At 31.2% G+C, this 19,691-nt stretch overlaps 1 protein-coding gene across 50 annotated transcripts in view; it reads left to right on the top strand.

Annotated features, from left to right (window-relative positions):
* The window catches only part of LOC129953640 (sodium channel protein para), a 190,266-nt gene that overhangs the window by 113,919 nt on the left and 56,656 nt on the right, over window positions 1-19,691 (top strand). For 20 of the 50 annotated variants that reach the window (XM_056066914.1, XM_056066951.1, XM_056066960.1 and 17 more), the window contains exons 18-21: window positions 8,807-9,084; window positions 9,145-9,318; window positions 10,508-10,670; window positions 19,476-19,663. In XM_056066914.1, the coding sequence (XP_055922889.1) occupies window positions 8,807-9,084; window positions 9,145-9,318; window positions 10,508-10,670; window positions 19,476-19,663 (803 nt within the window). Of the gene's footprint in view, window positions 1-8,806; window positions 9,085-9,144; window positions 9,319-9,735; window positions 9,899-10,507; window positions 10,671-19,475; window positions 19,664-19,691 lie in introns of all 50 variants that reach the window. The other 30 variants (XM_056066929.1, XM_056066950.1, XM_056066961.1 and 27 more) reach the window with 3 other exon arrangements.

Below are 19,691 nucleotides of genomic sequence, written 5' to 3'. Positions count from 1 at the left end.
TAGTTGGTAATATTTTGTCCCAAAATTGTACAATTTCATAGTTGGATAGGTGGCTTATTAAGTATTTGTATCAATTTCGGGAAATACTATGAATGTGTTCTTACATTTGACACCTTTAAGACTCAGCTGTCATTTATTTAAGGAACTTCATTTGCAGTCAACTTCATTCTTTGGACCTACATTTTGACCAGGCAACTTGTTAGTTTTCCAAGTGTCATCTATTTCAAATTCAGAACTTTACTTCACAAACCTCTACTTTAAGTTCAAATCATAAAAACTACCAAAAACACTTCTCAGGCAAGCTACAAGTCAATAACGTATTTTGCATTGTAAAGAAATATTACTTATTTCTTTTTCAAATTGACAATCAACTCTTTTACAAAAACATTAAATGAAGTTGTGCAGAAAAAAATAGTTTTACAAATTCCAGCTTTCAGTTAAATAAAAAATCATGATCAACTGTCATTTTGACAGAAGCAGACTTGACTTGATAGTTAGGGAGATTTTTCTTGACTTACTTTCCAGACAAATTTAAACAAAAAAAATTGGAAAGCATTTTTTTGCAGCTGGCCAATCAGATACTAGAAATTTGCCTTACTTTCAAGGCCCTTATGTCACCTGAACCTAACCATTATTAAAACTTACAACGAGAGTAGTGATTTATACTTTATTGGATTTCAAAAAACCACGGCTAATTATGGCTTCATTGCTTGAAAAATTGTGTTTACTCTAAACTCTAAACGTATTAAAAACAACGTCACCCAAGTTATAGGCGGAGGTACCATCCGATTGTACGAAAAAGTTGTTGAAAATTATTTTAAAAGAATCACAGAAGAATCAGTCCAAAATTTGAAATAAAATTTGTATAGCTAAGTGTTTATTTAAGCTTCAATTTCGAAACCAAAAAAATGTAATTTTCAGCAATCGTCAAGTGTTTTACACATCTTCAAGTTTTAAAACGTTCCTCGGCCGACTTACAATGTCTTGCAATGACGTTTCTGGTAAAATTTTCACAGCAATGTCTTAATTCACACGATTTGGAACAATTTTGTTTCCATTGACATTTGATCAAGTTGTAAGACTCCTAACGATCGGCTGTACAACAAAAAAAAAACAATTCCGAATTTTCAATTTACACAATACCAACACCTGAAAGTGATCGATTTTTGTCGAACCGTCACATAATCGCAAGCGTCAGTGAAAACGCCAAAAATGTAAAAACAAAAAAATCGCTTAGCAATGTCGTACTGTCAAAATCTTTGTAAATACAATATTATTTCTTTCTCGTCGTGTCTATAAAACTAAAGTTTTCCAAGGATCCTACTTAAATACTTAAACAAAGTAATTTAATCTTCTAAGAGAATAGTAGCATTTAAAAGTATTCTTTTCCTTCACAATGACCATAATTAAAATTATTTTTCTCCATTTGTTTTCTTTTCTTTAAAAGCTTACCATATACTAAATGACTCTTCTTTGACTCGTCCAAATTTCCTGACGATTTTTCTCGGATCTGAAAACGCACACAAATTACAAATTTACAGTTTTTTTCCTCAATTTTCTGAATAAAAAACTAGTAAAATTTTAAATGAATTTTTGAACGCACATGGAAATCTATTTTTTCTAAAAGAAAACTTGTAATTTTCGAAATTTCTTTTTTAAAAGAGAGGTTTATTGCGAATTGTTTTTAGCGATTACTTCCTTTTCAGAAAAAACTTAAAATTTTTATTTAGATTTTTTTTTTGTTTGTTTTGGTTTTAAAAGAAATATAATAAAACATGAACTTATGGAATGTGATATAAATTTTGCATTATAGAACAAGTTTTCTTTTTTATAATCCTTTTTTTTAATTATCATTCGAAAAAATAAACAATTATTGCATCAATTTTTTGCATGATTGAATTGAATTTTAAAAGTTATATAGTTTGGAAGCTAAATTTTCTTGATAATTTTGCTTAATATAAAATTTTAAATTAGAAATAGTAATTAATGACATTCACATAGCTTTTTCCCATTTTTGTCTAGAATTGTAATAAGTTCGATTTTTGGAATGCAAATGTTTCGTTCTTAGCAGAGCTAATGCTTATTTATTTTTTTATATAATTAAAATTAATATACATATGACAAAAAAACAAAACCTGTTATAATAAACATTAATTGAAACATAATACTTTTAACAAGAAAGCACTTTATATACACAACATTTTAATAACAAAAAGATTAAAACAACGAATCTCATTGCGAGAATCAACTATTAATTGATAAATTGATAAATTTTGCCCTTCAATTTAAAAAAAAATAAAATTGGAAATTTTTAAGACTTTTTTGAAATCGCAGAAAGTTTATCTATAAATAAGAAATTGATTCGATTCGGACTAGATTTCAACATTTATCAAATATCAACTAATAGTGTTCAAAACTCGCAATTGAATTGAATATATTCTACATAACAAAAAAAGCACCCAATTGCAACAACAATAATTATTATAAGTATAAATATAATTTATCCATGTATCTATTAGGTAAATTTAAATAGTTGGCTTAAGAGCTGTTAAATTTGAGCTTGAATAAGAAACGTAGTCTAATCAAAAGCACTTGATATTATTCTTTAAGATCTTAATGAACATATTGTTTGTATAGAATAAATAAAAAGGATTTATATTTTAAAATAAAATTACTTAATTTATGTGTAAAATGAAAAACTGAATTAAACGAAAAATCATACACTTAACAAAGTTTAGGTCGGTTAGTTGTAGAAACCTAGCACGATAGGGAACCTTTGTTGTACAGAAAGCATTATGAATCTAAAGTTTATCAGTTAAATCAACGTTTTCGAGCCATACATTGACAACCGTTGTGCAAGCTCTATGCCAGCATATGGGCAAAATGTTAACTTAAATATTCCATGGTTATCGGCAACTTCAAGGTATTGTCCTTTAGCCATCGCAAAGCTGCTGTAAACTGCTGCTGTTAAAGTTATTTTGAGTTAATTTTGCTATTTCTGGTACAACTATTGACACTGTTTCCTCTGCCTATTGTGACGAAGTTTTATAGATTTTAGATTAGATTAGATTTTGATTTTATTTAAACGTACATTTTTAACAACTTGGTTAATACAATCAATATGATGCAAGTCATTTGCAGTCTGCCTGATTGACAACTAAAAGTATAGTTTTATGTAAATAAAAAAAAGGAAGTGTAGGTTTAAATTTGATGTGTATATTTAAGTGCAATATGCAGATAACTTTGTGACATCCATTTCCTGTCGAAGACTTGTGATATCAGTATTTGAAAGAAAGCCACTGCCTAAGATAAGTTTTTTGATTTCTCTAAACATCGCACATCGTCCAACCAAATGGAAAACATCCTCGAGCTCATTGTTGCACAGGTTCTAAAAATTGGTAAATCTTCACGGCGAGGAATGTAGTTCAGATTAAGGAGTTCTCCTATTAGACGGAACATGCACGAAATTTGGTCGAGGGTATATTTGTCGTGGAAGAAGTTTCTTTCCCGAAAATCGTAGTCTAGTCTACTGTAAATCATGCGGTGCAGTGAGCTTTTGGCTTGCTCCGTGTATTGTGTTCTTGAGACTTCATCCAAAAAAGCTTTTAGGCGATAGTAAGTTGGCTTCCAAGAGGCAAGGTTACCATAGTTTAGGTCAACATCCACTTGCTCGGCTAGTTCTATACAGTCTTTAAACAATCCACTTCGGGATTGGATTGTTTGAAGAACCACTTTCTTTGGGAGACGATAACTTGGCATATCTAGAACTTTGAGGATGTAATCGGCCTGCAGCTTGAGAGCTTTTATTTGGCGTACTCGAAGAAAGTGGCAAAAACCGTTTTATGTAAAATCTGAGTAGTTTTTCCACTTGTTCATATTTCCGGCCTCCCCAAGCTTGCGCTGCATAAAACATAACTAAATCCGATTCAGCTTCGAAGACCTTGAATTTACTTCTCTGCGTAATTTCCTTATTATTTAAGCATTGCTTCCATGCTACATTTATAGCTGTTTTTTGCCGTACCAAGTTTATCGGTGAGATGTTTTTCCATGCCCAAGTTCTTAGTAAAGCAGACTAATAGATATTTGTATTCTTTAACCAATTCTACTCTTTCATCATTATAGTGCCAATACTCATTTGCACCCAATCTTCCACCGCCATTCTTAAAAACCATCACTTTGGATTTATTTTAATTTACCACTAGATTCCACCTTTTACAAGTTTATTTATCATTAGAAGGGACTGCGTAGTTGACGCAAGCAGAACAATGTCGTCAGCGAAAAGAAGAGATTTAATGCTAACGCCTGCGTACTCGATTCCTGCTGGTTATGCTTCGACTATATCATCAATGAAGAATCAAGCTTGGACTGAGTGCACAGCCCTGTCTTGTATAAATTTTGCAATACTTTTCCGAACTTGAGCGACATTCCTATCTGGAAAAGCTTGTAAAACAGGTCACTGCGGTCCACGGTGTCGAAATCAGCTTTCAAATCAACGAAAAATGCAAATAGTTTCTTATTTCTCGATTGAAACGAGTAAGCAATCGAGCGGAGTACAAAAATGTTATCAACGGTGGAATATCCAGACCTAAAATCAGCTTGGAACCACTAAGCAGATTATTAGAATGTATCCAATCACTTAAACGACTGAGCAGAAACGATATAAATATCTTATATGACGAGTTCTAAAACGAGATTCCTCTGTAGCTTTCTGGAACTATTGTGCTTCCCTTTTTGTGGATTGGGAAAATCAAGGCATCGCTGAACTGATTTGGGATGGTTTCTTCCTGAAAGATCTGGTTGAATTATGCTGTTAGAGATAAAACACGAGTATCAGCCTTTCGATACTTTTGGTTGTTTATCGATATAAACACTTCTTCCTTTGATATTAGAGCATCTAAAATATTATTTTTTAAGCCAGGTTTGGCATATTGATTCAAAAACTTTTCTGGGTTTTACAATTGCTTGAAATATGTTTGCAGTCTATTTGAATTAAGATCCGGACTAATAGTAAATTTTGTGCCATTAAGTTTTTGAACAAGTTCCAAAACTCAGATGAATTGTTACACTTTGTAAGCTGATTTGCTTGGGTTTCGAAGTTTTCGGAAGTTTTATATTACTATTAAATAACTCTAATATTATATGTATATTTGATACACGGCTTATACACTTTGTTTTAGATTTAAAATATCATCACTTTGGCTTCGTCGCAAGGATATGTTTATAATAGTTCGATACGTAGAAGGAGTATGTTTTAATGTGTTTTTATTTAAAACAAAAAGCGTCTCATTGTATCAATTTTCTATACTTACTAAAGTGTTTACGTACTTGCAATAGAAACTACACATGAACTTTGGCTTGTAAAATATTCATGTACAAACTGAACAAATGTCCCACAAATTTCCCTTTTTAAAACACAAAATTAAAAATTAAAATCAACAACCCTAAAATGAAGCTTTACAAATTTTGTTTTAAGAAAACGATTGTCATTACAAATTTGTAGTTTCTAAAGATTTAAGACGTTAAAAAAAAATGTCTAACATAATTAGTCGTGCTATTTAAAAGGAAAAGGATATTCTTATTTTCGAATTTCTCAGTTTCAGGAGGTAGTCAAGCTAATTTTTTTTATATAATACATTACTAAAACTCATATTTTTCACACTGGAACAAGGGTGGAATCGACTAAGGTGAATTCTGATAAACGACAGCTGCAAGTAGCTGTTAAAACTATAATTGTATGGTCTTTTTCAACAAATATGATGTTTCCTAAGACTTAGGGGCCAGTTATAGCTATCAGTAAAATGCATCAGTAAAATTTGAAACAGGAGGAATTTGAAATGTTTTACTGATGAGCGATCATAGCAATCAGTAAATTTACGTCATTAAATTAATCGAGCTTCGCGCCTCAGACAATTTTTTTGCTGTTGCTTTCATCAGTAAAATTTTTAATGATGTGATCGGAACAGCAAAAAATTGAAACACGAACAATAAAACGAAATGGAATTTCTTTTGACTTTTGGCTGTCAGCTGTTCAGTAAAATGAAATTTCATCATTAAAAAAATTAAAATGGATTTATAAATTAAATAAAACTTTAAATGCATTGTTTCTTTTTGAAAAAAATACTTCAATATAGGATTCATCTTATTGCATCAATCTTTTGTTAGAAATTAATCTATAACACGCTCAAAAACTAAAAACAAAAATTTTACTGATGGATTTTACTGATAGCTATAACCGGCCCCTTAAAAGAAATTATAACAGTGAAGCCAAGTTGGTACTTTTACTTCATACATTATCGACACATCTCATGAAATTCACCATGGAAAACATTTTTTTGATAATTCTTATTGGAAATCGCTCAATCAAAACTTTTGCCCTCAAACATCTTTCACAGCAGGAAAGTTCTGTTGCAACATATCTAATAAGAAATAAAATACCATTCCATAGCTACCATGGTGAATTTTTCTAGAGGTTCTTATAAGATATTGGAATCTAAGGACCACATTGATTGCTTTCTGATAATATTCTCACTTTTTTGATAAATGCAGTCGCCTTTTTCACCAGCTTAAAAATGTCCGATATTATAGTTGCACTAAACTTTGTGGATTACAATTTTGTAGTAAAATTTTACTACTTACAGTCAAATTTGTAGGTAAATTTCCTTTTCTGTTTCACCAAATCCAAAACATTTAACATTTAGATTAAGATTGTTTCTTCTTCAAACCTTATAAGAACATCTTTTCGACAAAACCAAAGGGATATTTAAATCTAATCTATAGGCCGCTTAAGGCGCGATTTATAGCTATCATTGAAATCGATCCAAGACAAATTTTGAATCGATATTTGACTATGTTTCCCTTCGATTAGGAATAAAAACTTTATACTGATCGATCGGGATCACCCAAAGAATTTCTTTTTGAGGAAAAAAGTGTAATTGCGCATTTTTTTTCTCTAAAAATGTATTTTTTTATTTTCTCGATTTAAATTAATTTTCCTGAACAGCTGACACTTTTATGTTCAAAAGTGAAACGAATCGTTCCACAGATTTGTGTTCCAATTTCACACAATTCCAATGACAGATTTCTGTCAGTAAAAATTTGTCGGTGGATTTTAATCATTAAATTTTGTTCAACGACAAAGATTTTGAATGATAGCTATAAACGACCTGTCACAAAAATTCCAATGTTTGTTTTGAAAATGTTGTATATTAGTCTTGGTCTTAACTGATGAGAACCGAAAAACTTTAAAAACAATTGCTTATAATTTTAAACGATTTAGAGAAATGTTAATCCCGTTTTTATTTTGAACGAATTCAACATCTTACTATCTCTTGATAATTTGCTAAAGTTAAAATCACGGAATGGCTACTTTAAGTTTGAGCGATTTGCTTAATCTATATGACATCTGTACAATTATTCTTATAAGAACAATGGATGGAATCGTCCAGTCAACAGTTGAGAATTCGAATTAATAGGTCCGTTTAAGTTCGCTTTGTTTATTTCCATGAACTATCCTTTTTAGACATGTTTGGATGCTCGTTTTTTCACACAAGGCAACAAGCAATTCAAGGCTAGTACAGCCTTTTCAAACTAAACCCAAAATCGGGTTTTCGGAAAAAAGTTTTTGAAAATCCAAACGATGATCCTCGTCCTTGGGGTCGTCATGCCAGTAGCCATAGTGAATTTCGGTTCCTCGCTTAACAAAGAGCGTTTGAAACTCTGGATGAGTGCCGCAAATAGTCACCGTCAGCTTTTATTCTCGACGTTGGCAGATTTTCCTGCAAAATATTTGTTTTGACAGCAGCCATTAGCTGCTTTGATTACATTAATTTGAGCGCTGAATGTTTGAAAGGTTTGTTTGTTTAGTTCAACTTTGAATTCTTACTATTTTTCAAGAGGTTTTATATAAAACTTGTGGCTTACGAAAACTTGTGGTTTACCAAAAATGTATGGGAAAACTTGAGTTTTCGATGTAGTTTTTCGACCAAAACCGATAATTTTGCGAAAACTGATGTTGAAAAACAAACCGTGGTGATAATTTTAAAGAAAAGAAAAAATCGCTCTTAAAAACTTTCAAATCTGCCCTGTATCATGAAAATATCCATTTTTACAATTTACTGACTGGCGAAAAGTTTGGTGAGCTTGCGGATAGATATGGATATAAATTTCTAAACGTCAACTTAATTTAGTTTTTAAAATTTTCTTTATTTTATTAACAATATTTGTACAATTATTGTAGTATCTTTGAAGCTGATTTTCTAGTAAATTTGTTTAAAAAAAGAACATAATACTTGTAATTCTTTTATAAAATGCTAATCTAGGTTATGACACCCTTTAATAATTATAATTTAAAGTGCTTATAATATCACATATGAGTAGAACAGAATTTCATTTTTCAGTAAATAAATAAATTATATTCATTTCAATAGTAAAATAATTTTATATTCGTATATTGTAAAAATAAACATCGCACAAAATTGCTGTGCTTGTATAGCTAATAGAGTAGAAAATTGATACAAGCCTTTTAAATAAGTCAAGCATATTTTCGTATCTAGTAGTTCTCACTACCAAAACTTTATGTTTCATAAATTCATTTAGGAAAGCGATAACATTATACATAAGCCTCTCTTTTTTTGTTTCTGTCAAATTTATCAAAAATAAAACTCCAAAAAAGAGTAAAAAAAATATACATTTTTTAAGAAAATTAAAAAAGAAAAAACACATTTGAAAAATACTAAACACAAAAAATCAATCATCGGCTGAGTCAAAGTTTGGTCAAAATAATACTAATTCTCAACTTTATATTCAGTCTCCATTTACTACTTTCCAACAGAGGACGACGACGAAGATGGTCCAACGCTTAAAGATAAAGCCATTGAGGCTTTTCTTAGAGGCATAGACATATTCTGCGTTTGGGACTGCTGCTTCTGTTGGGTTAAAATTGTGGAATGGGTGTCCTTAATTGTGTTCGATCCATTTGTTGAGCTCTTCATCACCCTCTGTATTGTGGTAAATACAATGTTCATGGCACTTGATCATCACGACATGAACAAAGAAATGGAAAAGATTCTAAAAAGTGGAAATTATGTAAGTATCAAAAAATAAAAACTGCAATCAATTTGTAAAATACTTTATTTTCGAATTTAGTTTTTCACGGCGACATTTGCAATTGAAGCGACAATGAAACTATGTGCGATGAGCCCGAAATACTATTTCCAAGAAGGATGGAATATTTTTGATTTCATTATAGTAGCTCTCTCCTTACTTGAACTTGGCCTGGAGGGTGTTCAGGGATTATCTGTGTTACGTTCATTTCGCTTGGTAAGATTTTGTTAACATTTCTTTAATTTTTCTTTAATATTTTGGTTATAAACTTCTATCTTATAATAACTGAATTCTATATTAATTTTTATTTTATTTTTCAAAAGTTTCATGATCGGTAACAGTATGTTGATAATTTAATTATTATTAAAATAATAATTATCATAATAATTCCTTATGCATAACTTAAAAATGATGTATCTTATATTGAAATATTTTCTAATGGGAAAAAATCCATTAACAAATTTCAATTCAATATGAAAAATCCATTAATATTTGTTTAAATATTCATATTCTCCCTTTTTAAATTAGTTTTTATTTGTTTCTGATCGAGGAGAATGTTCCATCTTGTTTTTTGTTCGTTTATAAAATTGAAATAAAAATGAATTCTATTATATTGCATCTTCCTCCTCCCAGCTTCGAGTTTTCAAATTAGCTAAATCATGGCCAACATTGAATTTGCTCATATCGATTATGGGCCGAACTGTCGGTGCCTTAGGCAATCTAACATTCGTATTGTGTATTATAATCTTCATATTTGCCGTAATGGGAATGCAATTGTTTGGCAAAAATTACACAGGTATTTTTAATGAAAAGATGCATCAATCTACAAAACATCGTTAAAAAAAAAAACGATGAACAATCACATTCTTCTTTCTACTCTCTTTTGATTGAAATTTCTCTTTTTTATTTTTGTTTGGTTTTATACCTAATAAATCTTAATTTAAGGCATTTTGCTAGCTTTCCATAATCGTTTAAATAATATAAAAGAATTATATAGCTTAAAGCAATATATTATGAATCTAAGATACACCAGTAAAGTATTGATATGCCTAGCAATATAGGAGGTCTGATTCTGTACTTAAATTGACCTTCGAGCATACAATTATAATTTTTATAAACCTATACCAACTATAAATTTGTTTGTTTGATTAACTTTTATAACTCACAATAAATATTTTCTTCTTTTCTTTCATATTTTATATCAAAAAAAAATATAAAAATATACTTCCTATAAAATGCTTGTGTTGCCCGGCTTTTGATGAACAAAATACATTAAAAAAATATAATATCCTGCATCAATAAATTAAACATCTTTCCCCAAAAATATTTCAACAATCACCTTTCAACATTGGAATAACACATTTTCGAAAAAAAAAAACAAAAATTTCAAAAACCAAAAACGTAGCTTCGTGTTTTCAAATTAGCTAAATCTTGGCCAACATTAAATTTACTTATCTCGATTATGGGTCGTACCATGGGTGCATTGGGTAATCTGACATTTGTCTTGTGCATTATCATCTTCATATTTGCCGTCATGGGAATGCAACTGTTCGGGAAAAATTATCATGGTAAGTACCTATGAAACAAAATTGTTATTATTTAAATTGGGAATTTATGTGTTGTAAATTGTAAATTGTAATGTAAAAACTCAGATCTCAGTGTTGTCGATTCTTTTGACTTACAAATCCTATTTCAATGACTTTTAAAGTGACAATACACAAACAAATGTTTTTATTAGGTATAGATTTGTCAACTAAGCTTATATCAATATTAATAAATAAAAGTCTGCTTAATATAATGATGCCTTAATACCTTGGCCGGAGCACATTTTCTTGAGTGATTGCTCAAAGAGACTTTCGATCTTAGCTAGTAAGGAATATAGCATGTACTTCTTCGGTTACCTAGGTTCAAGATCGCGTTCGAAAAATAAAACATGATGCTAACTTGATATGGTTACATTTCTATTAAACTTAAAAGTTTCAGTTTCTTGAGCCAACTCAGTTTTCCTCAAAGGATTCGTATTGTTTGTGTTCCTATGAATCGTCAAGACTGATTGATTAGAGTTTATTCCCGCTTTGTAAAATTAATGTTTATGTAGACCTCTGCTAATAAGTGTTGTAGTTTTGTGTATTAAATCTTTGCAGGCTAAGAGTAGTTTCTTGTTTTTGATATATAACAATATTTAGTTAAAACACTTCTGGATTTTCATCTCTCTGTTTATTTTCTAACTTCTGTAGGAACATTTAAAATAACATGGCTGTGAGACTTATCAACATTCTTTTGGTCCTATTATCTACTTAAAATAAGTCTTACTTGTGTTAAATATGTGTTGTAAGGCTGGTTATTCTACGATTTATTGGAAGGCTCCTTCAATGTAACTTTTATTTTAATACAGCCAAGAATCAAAAGTCATCTAACAACGGATAAATTGTGAATTTAATAGTGGGAGTTCAAATTAAAGTCAAGTTGAACCTGAACTCCAACTTAATACGCCTGGTTTCACAGTTTAAAGGAAACTTAAGTTCAATAAAGATAAGTTCAAGCTTCGACTTCGTCTGTGTTACGATGGACCTGCTTCGAGGTTGCTTTGAATGACATTTCTAAAGTGACACTTCTGTCATTATCAACTGTTATTTTTTCTCAAAAGCTTGTTTTGATTTTTCGTGCATTCAAAAATATGAATTTTGAAATCGAAAAAATTAAACTTATTGCGGAAGTAGCTTACATGTTAAGCTCATGGAGCAAGAAGAACCGCAGACTCAGAGTCGTCGGTGAGTCCGTGCGCTCAATCTACGGAGCTCTTTAATCTTGAGAAGTTATTGGAAACTCATTCTCTGTTCTACAAAATATTCCAATAACTTACCTTTTCCAATAACCAATGGGAATCCCTCCAAAAGCAATTGTATTTTGTTGATTTTTTTTACAGCTGTTGAGCTGTCAGACTAAGCAAATGTTTAGTTAATTTAGACTAGAGCTTTCGTTTGGAGTCACGTTCTTTTCCTTACGCTTGTCAAACGAAACGTGAGGTCAAAGCTTCATTGCCTGCGTTCAATCTCAGACAGATAGGGTATCCGGATACCTTTTTGTTAGTGTTCTACGTGTAAACAGCTGATCAAACACAGCTGAGATGTCAAAAAGGGAATCCAAAGGTATCCAAGAATTTCTGGGGTATGTAGGTATCTAAAAGAACAGCTGATTAAGCACACGGTTGAATTTCAAGAAACTTGAAAATTGATACAAAATGTAAGTTGAAGTTGTATTTGAGAATGTTTTGTACATACTAGACAATAAAGAAGCTATTTGCCTCCGAAAATGTCTTCTTTTAAGGCTGACATTTTAAAACTTTCTAAAGATTTTGAAGAGCTACTGAAGTCTTTCAACACTGCAGTTTGCAAATTAAATGCATACTCTGTAACCAATATCATGGTCGATAGTTCTACTTCGACTAATGATTTGGCACAGCCTATTCCCACAACTTTCTCTTCTACATGTGAAGATATTCTCGCCCAATCAGGTTCTGGTGTTAATAACGCAGAAAGTGTACCTGAGAAACAAAAGAAAAAGTCTAAGAAAAGAAGCCGAGAAAACTCTGAACCTGCTAGAAATTCTACCCCACCATCAAAAAGAACAAATGTCAACATCACTCCAAAACTTACAGATCCCACCAGAACTCCCAATATACCTCAAATTGTTGCCTCAGATTTAGCTTCCAATAGTGACACCGTTACAGGAACTGTAATAAATAACGTCATCCCTATCAAAGCTGTCTCCAAACCAAAAATAATTTTTATATCTCGTCTGGACCCAGTAACTACGCCAGAAGATATAACTTCCCACTTAGTATCTACCAAGAGCATACCTTCCAGCTCATCTATCAGGTGTACTAAGATCAGTAAACCAAAAAGCTTTGTTTCCTCTTTTAAATTAATAACGAATCCCACTTACTTTGACTCTATTTGCAACCCAAATATATGGCCCGAAGAGACTTTAGTCAAAGAATTTACTCAAATTCAAAAACAGGGTGTTTCTTTGAAAAACAAATCAAAAAACTTAACAGGCTTACGCTCTTCTACCAAAACGTAAGGGGACTTCGTAGCAAGACTACTGACATTTTTCTTAACTCCCAATCATTTCCACACGACGTATTCGTTTTGACAGAAACGTGGCTTAATTCAAGCTTTTCCGACACAGAACTTTTTAGTCAAGAGTTCGAAGTTTACAGAAAAGATCGTCATGTTGGTAATGCAAAGGATTTAGGTGGAGGTGTTCTCATAGCGGTAAAAAATACATATTTTTCTTCTTCTGTATCTTTTCCATTTGTATTATCAATTGAACTGGTATGTGTAAAGATAATGGTACAGACTAAGACTTTTTTCATTTTAAACGTTTACATTCCTCCAAAAAGTTTGGAGTCTGTTTATAACGATCTCTCCTTGGCATTAGACTATCTTATAAATTTGTCCTGCTCTGACACCAATATCTTACTTTTAGGTGATTTTAATTTACCACACATTGACTGGATTCCATCCGAAGACGAATCCTGCCTTGAAGCCTCTCCTTCTTCTTCACAAATGGAACTATCTCTTCTCGATAAAGTCCTTCTTACTGACTTACAGCAAACAAGCTGTATTAAAAACTCAAAAAATCGAATTCTCGATTTAGTCTTTTCTTCTGACGCTATTAGTACTCTTGTTCTAGAGTCTAGATCAGGAATTACTAATATTGACAAATATCACCCCCCTTTGGACATTTTTTTTGACTTAAGTAATCACCTTACTAATCACAGTAATTCTTTTGATTGCTTATATAATTTTGATTTCAGAAGAGCCAATTTCCAGCAGTTGTCTGAAGATTTAACCATTTCTGGAATTGCTGATACACTAGCATTTTCTAACATTGACGAAGCAGTTTCAACTTTTTATAGGATCCTTAATTGTTGTTTTGAAAAAAATGTACCGATAAAGAAATCAAGAAATACAAACTTTAGCCATCCTTGGTACACGAAAGAATTGCGTTTACTGCGTAACAAAAGAAATAAGGCATGGAAAACGTATCTCAAAACTCTGTCTCCAGTCAACTTCTCTTTTTATGTTGAACTCTTTAACCAATTTAAATCTCTTTCTAATTATTTATATGCTTGTTATGTTACTGATATGGGCACCTCTTTGAAAGAGAATCCTAAAAAATTTTGGAATTTTGTAAACTCAAAGAAAAAATCAGATGGCTTTCCAGTTATCTTCAATTACAAGAACCTTTCGTTAGATAAAACTTTTGATATCTGTAACGCTTTCGCGACGAATTTCCGTGAGTCATTTGTTAATAGCCCTCAAGAAGTTGATAAAGTATATTTTCATAATAATCACACTTTTTCGCAAACTAGCTGTAGCCACATACCTGTACTACAGAGTACGGTCCTTGATTTTTTATCTACGTTGAATGATGACTGCTCAGCCGGTCCTGATGGTATTCCCCCGATAGTACTAAAAAAGTGTAGTAATGTTTTAGTTGAACCCCTTACGTTTTTATTCAAACTTTCCCTAAAAACAGGCAAATTTCCCAGTATATGGAAGAAGTCATTTCTTACACCAATTTTCAAGAAAGGTAACAAGTCGGATATAAGCAACTACAGGCCCATTGCAAAGCTTTCTTGCATTCCTAAAGTATTTGAACAAGTTGTTTGTGAAAGCGTAGCATATTTTAGTAAAAATATCATTTGCGAACAGCAACATGGTTTTGTGAAAAAAAGATCAACCGTTACTAATCTCCTCACATTCTCAAACATATGTTCAAACGCTTTAGAACAAGGTTATGAAGTTGACTGTGTATACACTGACTTTTCTAAAGCTTTTGACCAACTAAGCCACGAAATTATTTTATTTAAACTTAAGGCTCTTGGTTTTCCACCATTTTTCTTAGCTTGGATTAAGTCATACCTTGAAAACAGATCCTACGAGGTAAAATTTAGAAATTGTCATTCTGAACCTTTCGTTGCTCAATCTGGTGTTCCCCAGGGAAGCCATCTTGGCCCTTTTCTGTTCATCCTGTCTATTAACGACGTATCGTCATGTCTACGCTCAAGTGAACTTCTTATTTTTGCTGACGATATGAAGATTTTCAAAATAATAAAGTCAAACCATGATCGTATTCTTTTACAAGCCGACATTGATAGTTTCACATTTTGGTGTGGGAAAAATAGCCTCTTACTCAACCCTTTAAAATGCCAGACTATAACTTTCACGAAAAAACTAATCAGTAACGTATTTGACTACTGTATATCACAGCAAAAACTCTGTCGTGTCTCCACATTTAAAGATTTAGGTGTACATTTCTGTTCCAACTTAGAGTTTACACATCACATCAATGTTATTGTTAATAAGGCAAGTTCTATGCTTGGTTTTATAAAACGCTGGGCAAAGGAGTTCAATGATCCCTATGTTACCCTTTCTTTGTATAATTGCCATGTTCGTCCTCATCTTGAATATGCTTCGCAGGTATGGACTCCCTATTACGAAATTCATAGAAAACGTATTGAATCAATTCAACATAATTTCATTCGCTTTGCTCTAAAAGGTCTTCCTTGGGAAGATCCCTATGATCTGCCTCCCTATGAACATCGTATTCTACTTCTTCAAATGCAATCTCTCCACCAAAGGCGTGTTAATAATGACTTAGTATTTTTTCATCAACTCATTAATGGTGAAATTGATGCACCTTATTTGCTATCTTGTGTACATTTGAATTACCGGGGCGGAACTCATCACCTGCGCACGTTTGATTTTATACATATTGACTTCCATAGAACTAACTATGGCAAGAATGAAGCTTTAAGTCGAATGAGCATTTTATATAACTTAAACTGTTCATCGATAGATTTAAATTTAAATAAGGTGGGATTAAAATCATTGTTTAGAACCAGTGCTCCACTATCGTAATTTTTGTTCTGTAATAGTTAAATGCTAATTTTGTTTTGTATTTGTGCGTGTGTTAGGCTATATTTGTATTATTTTTTACTAACAACTAACACATGCACTTATGATGAGCCTCTGATCGTAGTTTGACGCTTGCTATAAGCTTACTACTTTCTGAAATTCTGAAGTGTAAAAAAAAAAAAAAAAAAAAAAAAAAATTTGAGAAGGTTATTATGATCTTTGTTTTTAATTCGAAGCTTTAATGTTTCTCTGCTTTTTGTGAACAACGGAAAGTAGTTTTTAATGTTTTGTAAGCTATCTCAATATAGCTATCCAACTCATTCAACAAGGTATCTAAAAATCCAACTATCCAAAATACCCTATCCAACAAGATATTGAACGCAGCCATTGTGATAGCATGCATTGAATTCATATGGTTGAACCCGTAAACGTCAGGCGAAGCCGAAGTGTGTTTGTGTGTCAGCCATTACATGGTAATTAAATTGAATTCTAATCCGATTGTTCGATGTTTCTCTACACTTGGAAGCTAATTGTGAGAAAAGTAAAAAATGGAATGAATTTAAACAAAACGGTCAACTAGGACGTGGAGTTATGAATGGATCTAGTAGTTTAGCACGAACAAAATATTGAGAAAAAAAGACTAACACAATACCGTGGAAGTCTATTGAAGCACTTTAAATGTTCTGTAAACAAAATATAAAAACCGAAAAAAGACATGGTTGTTTTTTCTTTTACTACTCTCACTATATATAGAAAAATTTGTTAGTAATGCTTTCCTCGCAAGAAGCAGTAGGTACCCGTTAAAAAAAAAACTTTATAAAAAACAATGTTTTACATTTTTTCTAATATTTTGTTCAAGTTTTCTTTACATAATACAACAAATGATTTGCTCAGACAGTTATAGCTTTTTATTGATTTGGAAAGTGTATTCTACTTAGTACAATCTTGTGGGCAAACCAGAATGGCAGATTGGTTTCCGGTCTTTATATAGAGTGTCTTTGCCCAAGAAATCTGGCATGACAGCCCATCATGCCACAGGACCGAAGTGCTTATTAGCTCTATTTATATAAGCAGTAGCGTCATATCTGTGAGAAAATCACTAGGTATTCTGTTGTGATGAATGTTTAGCTATCACAACATTGCCCATTCTGCCCTTGTTTGAATTAAGAGGGTATCCAAGTTGAACTGCAGTTCAAACTGGAAGTATTAGTTGAACTCAGTTGAACATTTGTACGAACATTGTGAAATTTATTTCACTGCCAAATTGAGGGTTAAATCAATAGAAAAATCCCTTTGTGAAACTGGCCATAGGTAGATATGTTCAGCAAGGACAACAAAGTTTGTTGCAAAGAATTAAAAAAAAAAATATATATATATGCGACTTAGTTTAATAAGTTATTTAGCCCCGTTTTTTTTTTGGAAATTAAAGCCTTGCATTGGAGTTAAATTATTGAGCGGTTATTTCTTTCATTATAATTATAATATTAGGTGCTATAATAGACTATCAGGCCCTTAATTTAAATGAGAAGTATTATAATAAGTTAAATGTTGTTTTGTCACTCTGTTTCACAGGTAATTCTATTTTCTCTAGATTTTATAATTCTTTATCTCTTATATTTTGTGTGCTTCTTACACAAATTTTGCATGCCCAGCACAGAAATATTTTCTCAATCTTCTTACTCCTTTTCTATATCCTTTTCTATTCAACTTAATCACTTTAAACTTTCTAAAAATAATATCAGGGGTAATTTTGACTGCGAAAAAAACTAAACACTAATAACTAATTAGAATGATAAAAAACAGATATAAAATTATCAATGTGAAATTTAAAATCTCATAAGAGACAAGATATTTTTCAAGTCAATGATTCCCAAAATCTTGTCACACTATCTCATAGAATGCAAACAAAATTATGTCAAAATCAGAATAAACAAAATATTCAAAAGACCATATCATTTAATTTGACAGTTCATTTTGTACAATAAGATATTTAATACGTCAAAAATTAAAATACTAACACTCTGTTCACATTACTTTTGGTCTCCTAATCATACAAAATAGTCGTATATTATTTTCATTTGAAATGTTGGTTAAAATGTCTTCCACATATTTTTCCTGTAATAATGCGTATATATTTCAAAGATGTCAAGGAATGAATGCATAAAATACTTTTTCAAATTTTAAATTAAAATAAATTTAAAAATTATATTTAGTTTTTACAGCTATAAAGACTAGTATTTATTTTAAATAAAGAAACTATTCATAACACTGGTCGACAAGGTTTTCGAACTGGCATTAACATAGCACTTTTCTAATCGATTTTAAATTAAATCGAACTTCAAAATGAATGTATAACGTCAGGTTTTTAAAATATCAATGTTTAAAAAAATTATAAACCCGTATATAAGACATTTCGAAGCTATCTAAATTTATGAAGTAGCTTTTTTCAATAAAATCCGTGATGGTTTTTCAAATCTATAATCCTTTCTTCAAAACTAAGTTGAAATATTTATATTATTTCACATAATATTCAAAAAAAAACTTCAAAAGTTGTTAGATTTCACCTTCTTACAAAAACCTAAAAGAAACGACAAACGGATTTTCTATAGAAAAAGGCGAAACGGTTTGAAAGTTTGTTTGGTTCTTGTAACGAATGTGTTGTGTAAACAATTGTATTATATCAAATTTTTGAAATATAGTAACACATAAAAATAATGTTTTAAAACTTGAGCAAACAGTTTAAATTAGAGTTTGGATTCGAAATAGGCGCTAAAAATTAGGTCCGAAAAGTATTTTCCAAAACTAAAAAAGTATGAAATTCATGTTTTTCTCAAAAATTCATATGGATTCAAATACAGACCCATAACTAATAAGAATTTCTAGAATCTAAGTAAGATACTTTAATGCTTTAAATGTTTAGTTTGTACTTAGGCTTAAAAACCCCAATTTTGGACATCTTAATCCCTTAAAAAAAGTATTATCTTGCTATTGCAACAGAAAAAATAACGTAATTCTGTCGACCAGTGAATTGCCAAGTTTATATTTCTAATATCTCGGAGTTTTCTGTATTCTCAGAAAAATAAACGAAATTTCTCATACAAATATCTCATTTTAGATGTCTGAGAACAAAATTTGTATGATTCACCTTTTTAAGAAAAAAGAATGAAAAGAAATGTAAAGCTTATTTGATCGCTAGTTCAATCCGTCTGAAAAAATTCTCAAAATCTAAGAAATATAAATTGGCCAAACTTGAATATTTTTGGAAACATTTGTCGCAATAATTCTGCAAGATAGTGTGGACAAGCTAATAAATCAAAACTTTAAATATGTTATAATACACGCACTTTTCATAATACTAGTTTTAAACAATAATTTTTGTATTATATTCCGGATATATGAATGTATGAACTAATAAATCATATCCTTGTTAATTTAACTTTTTAGACCACAAAGATAGATTTCCCGATGGAGATCTTCCGCGATGGAATTTCACCGATTTCATGCATTCATTTATGATTGTTTTCCGTGTCTTATGTGGAGAATGGATTGAATCCATGTGGGATTGTATGTACGTTGGCGATGTGTCATGTATTCCATTCTTCTTAGCTACAGTCGTTATTGGAAATCTAGTCGTAAGTATTTTATTCTATATAAAGATCC

This window comes from Eupeodes corollae, chromosome 1 (assembly GCF_945859685.1).
Source record: "Eupeodes corollae chromosome 1, idEupCoro1.1, whole genome shotgun sequence".
Taxonomy (NCBI): domain Eukaryota; kingdom Metazoa; phylum Arthropoda; class Insecta; order Diptera; family Syrphidae; genus Eupeodes; species Eupeodes corollae.
This window is presented reverse-complemented; position numbering and strand designations above follow the sequence as displayed.